Source organism: Tachypleus tridentatus, chromosome 4 (assembly GCF_004210375.1).
Source record: "Tachypleus tridentatus isolate NWPU-2018 chromosome 4, ASM421037v1, whole genome shotgun sequence".
Taxonomy (NCBI): domain Eukaryota; kingdom Metazoa; phylum Arthropoda; class Merostomata; order Xiphosura; family Limulidae; genus Tachypleus; species Tachypleus tridentatus.
Genome location: NC_134828.1, coordinates 34,917,661 through 34,930,860, shown reverse-complemented (window position 1 = coordinate 34,930,860; position 13,200 = coordinate 34,917,661). Strand labels below are relative to the sequence as shown.

General features: G+C 31.2%; 1 protein-coding gene across 13 annotated transcripts in view; it reads right to left on the bottom strand.

The window, feature by feature from the left end:
* Positions 1 to 13,200, bottom strand: part of LOC143248832 (membralin) — a 51,761-nt gene that overhangs the window by 30,323 nt on the left and 8,238 nt on the right. For all 13 annotated transcript variants that reach the window (XM_076497653.1, XM_076497648.1, XM_076497642.1 and 10 more), the window contains one exon: positions 8,321 to 8,431. In XM_076497653.1, the coding sequence (XP_076353768.1) occupies positions 8,321 to 8,431 (111 nt within the window). The remainder of the gene's footprint in view (positions 1 to 8,320; positions 8,432 to 13,200) is intronic.

Here is a 13,200-nt window from a genome sequence, read left to right as displayed (position 1 = left end):
ATATATAACTACACAAAATTCTATTCCAACACACCAAGCATGTCACAATCAATGGCAATAGAATCACAACCAGTGTAATAATATATGTAAAACACAAACATTAACATCATTACACCCACTGTGATAACATTTATAACAAACACAATCACAACTACTATGATAATGTATGACAAACACACAATCACAACTACTACAATAACGTATTTATAACAAACACACAATCACAACAACTATGACAACATATTTATAACAAACACACAATCACAACAACTACGACAACGTATTTATAACAAACACACAATCACAGCAACTACGATAACGTATTTATAACAAACACACAATCACAACAACTACGATAACGTATTTATAAGAAACACACAATCACAACAACTACGATAACGTATTTATAACAAACACACAATCACAACAACTATGACAACATATTTATAACAAACACACAATCACAACAACTACAATAACGTATTTATAACAAACACACAATCACAACTACTACAATAACGTATTTATAACAAACACACAATCACAGCAACTACAATAACGTATTTATAACAAACACACAATCACAACAACTACGATAACGTATTTATAACAAACACACAATCACAACAACTATGACAACATATTTATAACAAACACACAATCACAACAACTACAATAACGTATTTATAACAAACACACAATCACAACTACTACAATAACGTATTTATAACAAACACACAATCACAGCAACTACAATAACGTATTTATAACAAACACACAATCACAGCAACTACGATAACGTATTTATAACAAACACACAATCACAACAACTACGATAACGTATTTATAAGAAACACACAATCACAACAACTACGATAATGTATTTATAACAAACACACAATCACAACAACTATGACAACATATTTATAACAAACACACGATCATAACTACTATGATAACATTTATAACAAATGCAATCAACTACTATGGTAACATATCTGTAACAAACACAAAATCACAACTACTATGGTAACATTTACAACATCAACTCTGTGATGACATTTATAACATTATCTCATTATATCATTGGTGCATTACAGAATAATTCCAATTTAATATTTTAAAATGTTATGGGCTTCAATTCTAATTCTGGATTTTCAAATAAAAATCTAAAGCATTAACACAGGCTCCTACCCCATAAACTACTACTTCAGAATTCATTTTATCTTAAAAACAGGACTTCTAGCCATAAACCTAAAACATATAGATAAATATCAAACAAGTAATAATTCTGGAAAAAATATGCAACAGATTAAACTTGAAATGAAGATTAAATTTATAAAGGATTAACCATTCTACCTTCCAACTTTGTTCTCCCTCCTTCCCAAAAAATTCATCTGCCTAAGTTACATGTAGAAGGTTTACCCTTTAGGCCTACTGTTGCATTTAAAAATAGTCCTACTTAATTTTTTTGCTAAGTATATCACTATCAAATTAACATAATTTACAGGATATTTGAAATATTTCAAGTAAATTGAATAAAGAAAGAGACTGTAGAAAAAACTGAAAAAGAAAGTACATGTTTGGTTCAATATTCATTAACTCTATGGTGATGGGTCATGGGTCAAAGGCTGTCATCATGTTTGTTGATTTGCACTTAAAAGTTTATTTAACTACTATTTTATTAATTTATGGAATTAAGTTTGGAATCAAATTGCAAATAATAATTCAAATTTTCATATTAGACCTTTTTTAATTCAAAAGGAATACTTAACAAACATTTAAACATGAATGTTTGTGTGTAACGTGGTATGTTGAATGCAGCACTGGTTCAAATAAGATGTTTGTGTTGTCAAAATACAAACTCTATAAGTTTATACAAATTAGAAACTACAATTACTAATGTTTGAAAGCTAGAATATATATTAAATACTTCCTATCTTTTCTAGATTCTGAAATATTGTTAATGTACTGAATCAAAAAGAAACCTCGTTCACCTCCTAAAGTTGTTGCAAACAGTCCCTAAAAACACTTAATCTGATAAATGAGAAACCAATCAAAAGCTCAAAATGTACAACACATAGTTTTCTCAGCCATTTTCAAATTCGATGGCACTGTCTATTTTCAGACAAGCTTTCATGCCGGCATGTTGTCTTAAGCTTATTCAAAATTTCTTTTTTAAACCCAAATACAGCTTAGTTACTAACTTATAAATTACAGTTGAATTCTCTAGTGTCAATACATTGATTTCTAATTTTTTAGTTATTCAAATGTATATAAGAAAGCTAAAAAAAAATTCATTTCACATCCTCCAAGTGCAAAACTTCTTAAGGCTTAGCAATCTATGACAAGCAACAGTTAAGTACAAAGGTTGTAACTAGAAGATATCTTTTCATGTAATATTTGCTTATTTACTGTTCTATGTCTTAAGAAAAATAAGTTTAAAATGTATTAATAAATAATAATAATGTATATACACACAGTCATGTGAAAAAGTTAGGACACCCTATGAAAGCCTGTGTATTTTTGTAAAATTTTGGATATACAGATACTTGATCTCAATTTCAACAATACTGAGAGATTATAGGAATATAACTAAACAATTAAAACTGAAGAAAAGACTTTTCAAGATCTTCTGTAAATGTAATTCTACAAAAAAATGCATATTCTAACTGAGGAAAAAGTTAGGACACCCTACCCCCTAATAGCTAGTGTTACCCCCTTTGGCTGAAAAAACTGCAGTGAGACGCTTCTTGTAGCCATCTACCAGTCTCCGACATCGGTCTGAAGAAAGTTTGTCCCACTCCTCAATGCAGAATTCTTTCACCTGTGAGATGTTTGAGGGGTTTCTTACATGTACAGCCAGTTTTAAGTCACTCAACAGCATCTCAATGGGATAAAGATCTGGGCTTTGACTCGGCCATTCCAGGACTCTCCATTTCTTAGTTTTCAGCCAGTCCTTGGTGGATTTACTGGTGTGTTTTGGGTCATTGTCATGTTGCAGGGTCCAGTTCCACTTCAGCTTTAATTTTTGTACAGATGATCTCACATGATCCTCAAGCACCCTCTGATACACAGTAGAATTCATGATGGATTCTATGATTGTGAGCTGTCCAGGTCCTGCTGCAGCAAAGCAGCCCCAAACCATGACACTTCCACCTCCATGCTTAACAGTTGGTATGAGGTTCTTTTCCTGGAATGTCCCCTGTTTTGGTGGCCAAATAATTTAATTTTGGACTCATCTGTCCAAAGAACACTATTCCAGATGTCTTGGTCTAACTTCTCTCTGGCAAACTTCAGTCTGGCCTTGATGTTTCTATTAGAGAGTAAAGGTTTCCTCCTTGCACACCTCCAATGCAAGTTAAACTTGTGCAGTCTCTTTCTGATTGTAGAGGCATGCACTTTCACAAAAACAGTAGCCAGAGCCTGCTGTAGGTCCCATGATGACATGCATCTTGCGGTCTGCTCTTGGGGTGAACTTGCTTGGACGACCAGACCTAGGCATATTGGCAATTGTTTTGAAAGCCCCCCCAGTTGTTGACTATTTTCCAGACAGTGGAATGGCTGATTTCAAAATCTTTTGGGATCTTTTTAAAACCCTTACCAGACTCATAAGCTGCTACAGTTTTCTTTCTGAAGGCCTCAGACAGCTCTTTTGCTCTCACCATGGTGCTCACTCTCACTTCAACAGTTAGGAGCACAACAAACTAAATATCTGAGGTTTAAATAGGACAAACCTTATTCAAAATGTTGAGTAACAATCTTCTAATCATGTGCACCTGGTGTGATACACCTGTGTGTGAGTTGAGCCATTTTAAGTGGGAATAAATGTGGGGGGTGTTCAAACTTTTTCCTCAATTAGAATATGCATTTTTGTAGAATTACATTTACAGAAGATTTGAAAAATCTTTTCTTCAGTTTTAATTGTTTAGTTATATACCTATAATCTCTCAGTATTGTTAAAATTTAGATTAAATATCTATATATCCAAAAATGTTACAAAAATACACAGGCTTTCATAGGGTGTCCTAACTTTTTCACATGACTGTACATATTATAACTCAAATGTGACTGTATTTTACAAAATACTAGTCCACTACAACACAGCCAAGACAGATCAATTTGTATAGGTCAGTTTTATACTCTTGGATACAGTAATGTGCACCACATCATTGCAACTTCTATCAAATTAGCCAGTAACAGCAGAAAAGTCAAAATAATAAATATATATTCGTGTATAATGTTGTGACATTTAAGCTATTTAAATTAAATATTTATGTTTTCAAATTATAATTTCTAGCCATTCTAGAAAAAAAAAAATACAATTTTTATTTGTTTTTTCCTAATTTTTATGGTGATTACGGGATCAGTCAAATCTGTCGAACACAAATTTCAATTTGATAGTGAAAATAGCAAATATACTTTTTTTTAAAAGCATTTCTTAACTAGCTGGGTGTTATAAAGATTTGACATATAAAATTTGAAATTTTTCACATGCATAACAGCATTTTTAATCTTAAAATTACTCTGTATATTTGATAGCCAACATTCTGAAAGAAAAAAACAGTTTACAAGAAAATTTTTAATTAAAATATCTTAATACTTAAATGAAACACCTAATGTTTAGTGTATGAAAGCCTTGTAATGTTTACCAATAACCTGTAAATTTTTGTAAATGTGCATACATTACCAAATTACCAATAATTACTGTGTGTGGTTACGAGATAGGTGTATTCCACCCAACCCATAATGAAAGAATTAAACAGGACTGCACGAGACAAACTATGCACCTCATGTACTATGATTAAATTACAAGAAAGGTCACTTTCATCATGAACAAGTAGAGAAACCAGTTGTTGTTGGACATCTTTTTGGAACCTAGCCATAAAACTAATTTTCTTCAAACAAACTACAATTATTGCTGATACAAATTTTATTTTCAACATAACATTAGAGAATCAAATGAAATAGATAAAAAAAAAAAAACCAAATGTGGAAATTAATATAATATTGAAATCATTTTTATGCACTACACCCACAATGGAATGAGATTTATAATATAAATATCTTACCACAGTGGTTGTAACTGTCCTGGTGTTGATTGACCTTGATAACAACATACTTAATATGTTGAAATTTTATACCATTAATGTGTATTAATCTTGATAACATATATATTTAACAAATAGTTTTATCCAATAAACTTTTTTTTAATCTAAAAAGCCAATTTATCTTTTATTAACTTTCAGCCAAAAGTACTCTTGAATGTTTGAATACAATATACAATACACATTTTCAGTTTGACTTGTATCTGTGGAAGCTAAAGCCACTGAGCCATACTATTTAAATAAAAGTGCACAGGATCAGGCCATTGAACTGATCTCAGAATGGAGAAGGAATACTGATTATAATTTCAAATTTACTATGAGCATCTATACAAAATTAACAAGTTTTTAGAAAAATATACAAGTTTGTTCTACATTAAAAAGAATTAGTTTCAAAGGTACTTGAGTTCAAGAGATTTTAATGGTTTGGCAATGTCAGTCTAACTCAGACAAGTTGAAGTGCAAGGTGATGTGCTTGTGAAGAATAATTACTTTTGTTCATTATACACTGCATTTGCATAACCTCTAGAATTTGTTCATTGCATATCTACATTTTTATCTCAGTATTCCTGAATATCATACTTGGGATTTACTGTTTTATACCATGAACTGTTGCTAAATCAGCTATCTAAGGTAAATCAACAACTTTTAATTCTAGCCTCAAACACCAAAAGTGCAACAATACAGTGATATGCTACAAATATCATGTAGTAAAGCCAGGAGGTGATTCTATCAATACATCATCCAATACAATTTATGTATCTTCACAAAATTTAGCAAACTTTCAGTAAATATTAAGTCTTTTTGTAAAGAAAAAAATCAGGATTTCTAATAAAGTATTTTTATTAAAAATTCAATGAAGGAGGATGAATATTGAAAACTACATATCATCTTCATTTATTTTTACACTATTTATTACAACACAACAATTAACAAGAAAAAAATACAATTTTATTCTATTTACTTTGCCAGCTGCCATTTAGTAGATCAAACCTTAGAATATGAAAAATCAGTGTAAAGTACTTAAATAATGAGACAGTGTTAGTAATGTAGATAATAAATTACAGAAATTATTGTTAAATTTTGTGATAAACCACTGCTAAAAAGTTTAATTAAAAAGTTTAATATATGGGAAAAATATCCAGGGACCTTAATAGGAGGACCCCCCTTTTTTTTCAACAGTGGAGGACAAAAAGCATTGGGGAGACATGAGAAATAGTACTTTGGAATCTGTGCTATAGGTGAAACAAGTTCCCTACATTTTTAAAAGTACACCATTCCCAATGTATTCAACCTGAATATTGGTAGGAATGGGCAAGCTCCCCTTTAGCTATGCTCATGATTGTTCAAGTGGCAGTTCATAAAAAAGTAACACCAGCTGGTTGGCACTTACATGATCTAATGAAACATCCCATTTTGAGAGCCTGTTGTAACATGTATTAATTATAGTGAAAGTGGTTGCTAGTGCAAAATTGAGAAGAGAAAGCATAACTGTCTAGGCAACTCTCACCACAGAGTGTAATCAAGTGAAAAATAAAGGGTTCCTGAAAATAAAAGAATATATGACTGAGGAAAAACACACCTCTGGTTAGAGTCTGACCAATGTGGTTACAATAACTACATGGGGTAGTTGAAAACTCTCAAAAGTAGTAACTGCCAGATCATGTAATGAGATAAAGTGATAGTAGTAGTCCAAGTACTAGCCTGCTTAATGTCTTCCATGCAATTCAAAACAGACATGACAAATCTGATGAGATGTGGTACACAAAAGATTCTTCTGTAATGACAATTTATTATAGGCCATATGAAACATTTTACAAATCCAACCTTGTCAGAGTAATGGGAGATAAGTCACAGGAGATAGAAAGATCCCTGTGACAGTGAATGAACAATTGGTTCCTATTATCTTGAAATGAATAACTATGAGCCATATAACACTTGAGGGCCCTTGATAAGACATAATAAACAATCAGAATCACAGAAGTTATAAAGTTGAGAAATGGGCAAACGGATTGATGAGAAGGATCTTTCCCCTTACCTTGCTGCCAGAGTCTTGGTAAGGAAAGAACTATCAGGGTAAAGGAGGACAAATTTGGAATGATAAAGTCCTATGCAGAATTGCAAACAACTCCAACAGACAACACCCACTAAGTAACAAAAAGAAAAAAATAAATTTAAGAGAGAGGTGAAACAAAGAACATCAGGCTCAAAACGAGAATGTGCCAATGCATGTAAAAACAACTGTAAAATCTTAATTTCATTACTGAAAAGGTTATTTGTTCTGAAGGACACAAAAGGATTTTAGTACACCTGATAGATTTGGCAATTCAAAAAATCTTCTGATATTTCCCAGGTCATTTGTGAAAGCTGCCTCAGAACCTCCTAGGGAGACACCCTTGGTGTGCATATACATCTCCATCTCAAAATGGATTATATCATGAACAACCTAAACTGAGAATGACAGATAGCAGAGTTGGAATAAAAGAAGTCTAGTTGACTTATGTAGTAGAAACATTACATCAGGAACTTATACCCATCAACAAGTTTTCTTTTGATTGTTTGTCTGTCATAAAATAGAAAAGTATAAACAAAAATGCAATTGTAGAAATGCCAACACATTCAAATTCACAACATGCACATATCACTAACTCTTAAACTTGTCTAGTAGGATTTGATCACCAACATAATAGTGAAATCATGGCCTCCAAATGAAAAGCATTTTCCTGCAGCAATAAAACATCAAACTTGACAGTAATGATCCAGAGTTCAAAGCATGCCAACAGCTGGGCCACACTCAGTCCCTTCAGACTGTGTGTACACAAGTATTATAAATGTTCAGTATTAATTTATATAAAATGTGTAGCCTTATGTTATATCACACCACAGTATGCATCAACTTTAATTCAACTAGAAAATGAGGTTTGTTTGGAATTACTACTTCACCTACACACCTATAACTTTAAAATCAGCAAGTTACAAAGTGGCGAGCCAACATTCAAGTATTTGTAACTATTGCCCAAGGTGCTTGGTAGTTTCTCTTTAAAACAAATATGTAACAATGGCAGAATCCCTTTGGAGTTACAACTTACCACATAAAATGTATATCACATAAATATTTTTAATCTCATCTTACCTATTTCTTCAAAAACTATAAAATAAAAAAAATCTTATATGTGCAAAAGAGCAGATAATAAAAAATCTGAAATTAAACTCACCCAGTGTGACAATTTTGACAGGAATGTTTAGCTTCTGTCTTGTACTGGCTGACAACCTTAAAAATCCATACTCAAGTGAATACTCTACTGCATATTCATCTTGTGGCCAAACTACAAATATGAAGAAATACACCAATCTTTTAATGTAATTTTATATATACAAGCCCAAATATATCTTTTTCAACCACAGCATAGTAGTTCATAGAACAGTTTTGAGCTTGTTTTGCTTTTCAATTACAAACATTTAACTGATAGCTTCGTTACCTCTTGACCAATTTGAAATCTAATTACAAGTTTAAATATACGAAGACAAATCCTTTCAATTGATGTATATGATCATGACCAAGGTCTCAAAGATTAATTTACTTTAATCCTGCCTAGAAAAATTTTAATTTGAGACTAAGCTAGTAGAAATCCCAATGAGTAATAAAATTGAATTGGGTATACATGTGCCCCACATTTGGTAATACTGGTGCACAAAATTATACCTAATAAAATGAAAAAAAAAAGTTTCTAATCTTGCCTAAAATAATTTCAAGTGCCATGGTTATCGAAAATTTTCTCTTCTTTAAATAGTTAATAGTACAAAAAATTAGAGCAGATTTTAAGATATAAAACACTGAAAAGGTATCTGGTTGTTCAACAAATTACTTGGACTTAATCTTTCTTTGTATTCCACAACTATCATTTTCTTTTAAAGTTCTACACCACTCTACTTACTGATTCTGGTTTAGCTAATGTTACATTGTAATAACAAAATCACATATATGTAAACATGATTCAATAGAATTGGAAATTTCTATTAGCATGAAAATAAAACACTTGAAATCATAGTATTAAATATAATTTTAATGGATGGCATTATGCATTTTATAAATAATCAAATGGATCTTTACACAAGTATTAATGTAAAAATACAATGAAAAATATCATACAAAATATGGAAATGATTGTTTCATATACAACTAAATATTTTTATGAAGCATATTTTATCAAACCTACAAAAATTCTTTTTTAACCTATAACTCACTTAAATGTATGAAAAAATAAGGATTTAGTTCTGTTCAACAGATGCAGTTTATGTAAATTGAATCAGAAATCTGAAAATTCAGTTTGGGTTTAATGTTTCATGAATTGAAATCACTCTCAGGTTCCAAGCAATGCAATTCAGCAGAGAGAGGGTTAGTCAAATCAATCTTCACTTAATGCTTTTAAGATAAAACCACTTTGAGAATCCTACCAACTGAAATTTGCTAGGAAGCCAGACATAAGAAAACCATTCAGTTCACTTATGATTTAATAATTTCATGGACCCAATTAAAGCTATCATCAATGTGCTATATTAGGTGCATGGATATAAGAATCCCGTAAGAAGAGAAGTGATCACTTTAAAACTTTCATAAATTGAAGCCATCTTCACAATTCTAACATGTGAAATCATTTCAAAACTCAGCCAGACAAGTTCTGGTCAATTTTTCTTGCTTTCATGAACGAGATGAAAATTTTCTAAGGATCCCAGAATTTCAATTTTCCAGAAATCCAATTGGAAAAAACTGTTCAACTGAATCTTGGTTTAATACTATAATAAAACCACACTAAAGACTATAAAACATACTACCCTGACTGCACAAATCTTGTTAATAACAACTTACTTGCTTTACTAACTGCAGTTTCTGTCAAGATGGTAGAATTCTTAGCTTTGATAATCAAAAAAGTATAATTCAAACTATGAAAGGAATACATAATTAGGTCTGAAATTAATTACTGTAAAGATACAAAACATTTTAACAGAAAAAAGTTGTACAATGAACTATTATTTTGTATGTGAGCCCTTTGCTATACATGACATAACACGTCATTTCATGCTATCCTGTAGTTTATCAATATGTAATTTTCAAATAGTTTTAAACATTCTGTATTATCACCGTCACAGTTCAACCAAGTTTTTATCACCTTTAGACCTTCTTAGTTTTTACATTAATCTATAAGCTTAAAGTGTGTTAAGATCAGGAATTGTGTATGCCAAGCCATTGTTGTAAATGTTCTATTGGTCTCTTTATGATAAGTCATCATCATTATTTCACTACATATGCAGGATGTTTCAGATCTTGTCTTGCTGAAGGATGAATACTCACCCAATGTTGAATTAAATCTGTCTGTACTTGTCAATAAACAGGGTACTATCTGTTGATCATAACCAATGTTGGCCGAGATGCAGCTCCAAGCCTGTAGTGATTTCTGAACATGCTTCACTGTAGATGTTGTAAAAAGAGTGTAACAGCTCACTCTTCTCTGCTGTTGAACAAACAGCCATGTATTGTTTCTGGATTTGTCTGTAAAGAATGCACATGTCTCAAACCTTGCTCATAACACTGTTTTTGGCTTGTTGCCTATTTCAACCTTTTGGTTTGGTTACCTCTTCTCAGCAGCAGTTTTCAGGCAGCTATACATTTACTAAGACCACTTCAATCCAATGTATATTACAATTCTAGACTCGAAATAATATTCACACCTGTACAAACAGCAAGGCCATTGGCAAGATCTGCAATTGATCAGTGTGTGTATCTCATAAATAACATACTCCAAAACATTTAACAGCACTTTTGGAGTGTTTAAGTTTTCAACCTTAATCTTTTCAATTATTAACAGTGCCTGTTCTCCTCTTCAGAATTTTGCATACAGCTTTCATTGAAACATAAATATGTGTCACAATCTTCTCAATATGACATCCTGTACTTTTAAAGGTTCTAACTAAATAGCACTTTCTGATTTATTAGCTGACAACCAATCACAGTGTAATCTATCAAAACCTGACTGTATTATGATGCAGTTCACTTTTACACAACAAAAGTGTGGCCTTCCTAGCTTTCCTATATTATCTTTTTTTATTCTTTTCTTTTTCACCTTTTCCATAATTATTTCCAATACTGTGTGTGTGTATACACACAAACAAATATTTCTGATTAGAGAAAAATTTATCGTTTATTTTTTATTAATATCAAAAACAGTCTTAAAGCAAAATTTTTGACTGTTTTTATTAAAAACAGTCAGAAGAAAATTAATTCACTGTTAGATCTGCTATCACCTGACTGTGTGATGCTCTCAGGTAAAACTGTTAAAGACATAAGCAGAAATATTTGGCCAATTCAATCTCCTTCATTCCTATCTTGATATCTTAATTAATTTCAGGCAAGTAAACTCTTTGAAAGTTTATCAACTGCAATGTAAAATCTCAATTAGATATTGGTAGAATAAATTGGTTTTGTAATTATATTTCCTCACATGAAAACCCTCTGTAGAACTTCTAAATTAACAAATAAAAATGTTCTCATAATACAAATAGTTTTGCCTACTTTTATATTTATTTCAATCAACAAGTCAGGGATGAGAAAAATTGCAAGTGAGAAACACTGAACTATTCCACAGAAAAGTGAAAAGAAGAGGATGGATGGAATTAATTGTACATACCAAGTAACTGTAATGTTTACTGGAAGTGTACTCAGCATTACCCTAAACTATAAACAAATATAATATGTATAATATTTACTGATTGCTTAACCTATTAGTTAACTTTACCAAAACTATCTTTCACGAGCTTATCATAACTGACCTTAAACAATATATTTTATAAAATTTATTGTTGAAATTCATTTGATTTTCCAATGACTCATCTAAAGTAGCAGAAGCTTTTAGTTTGCTGGGGCCAAAGTGTTGTATCATCACTCCAAGTTTCATAATTTACAGTTAAAATTAGTGTTGCAATCAAATAAACAATTTGCATTTACAAAATAAACAAAAACTTTAAATGTGATTAAATGCAAAAGAGACACACCTATTCAATTTTGACTGGGCAGAAAACAAGTGTAATGTACAATTCATACAACCTAAAAAATGACTTTATACATCATATTAAATTAAAAGCAATGGTATTTCTCATATGACTCATAATACATTTTAACACAGTGCCAAAAGAAAATCTCTCAAGACAAGGTATTTTAAATATTTCTTATCACAGATGGCTATTCTTTATCTTGATGAATACCATAATCAAACTGTTTGGAAAAAGCTGAACAATTTGGCAGAATTTCTTTCACATTAAAATAATTTTTGCAAGTGATAAAAAACATTTCCTTTACCAATTTTTAATAATTGTTTTGAATGAAAAATACTTTTAACAAGTGAATAAATGCAAGATAAAAAAAAAAACTTTTAGAACAAAGTGACAGTTTTGTTAGATTATCTTCATTTCCAACTCTTCCATTTCTTCCATCATTATTTTTGGGCTCTTCCACCAAAAAGCCATGTCCAGTATTTGAAAAAGCATTGTTGTGGGCTATTTTATGGCAAAAAGAATCCTCTGATATTTAGAGTGGCAACTTATTTTCTGTAAGAAGTTAGCCATATGGGAGTGGATCAATTCACCCCTCCCCTTTTTTTTTTCTGAAGTGGGAAAAATAATCCATCCTGCAGTGAATAACCAAAAGATCCACATCCAATCACAAACAAACTGGTTAATTTAATTCTAGTTTACTCTGAGAAAGCAATATCCCCAGTGTCAAAAAGTAAAAAGAAAATTAGCAGCAAATAGTTTAAAAACTACACATATTTCTGCTCTTTAATGCATGATACCTAATATAAGAAACCATTATTATACATTTAATGAAACATTTCAAATTAGCCTCCATTAACTCCTTTGCTTCCATATTCATGAAAAAAAGTCTCTCAGAGCTGAGCTTCAGAAATAAAATAAAAAACAAAAAGACAGGTTGTGATATTTAATTACTTATCTAAAATATGAAAACGCTGGAAAGTTTAAAGGAGAATATCCTTCCTTTGTGCTGGAACAAAATTTCAAAACTCACAGAACAGTGCTCTAGAGC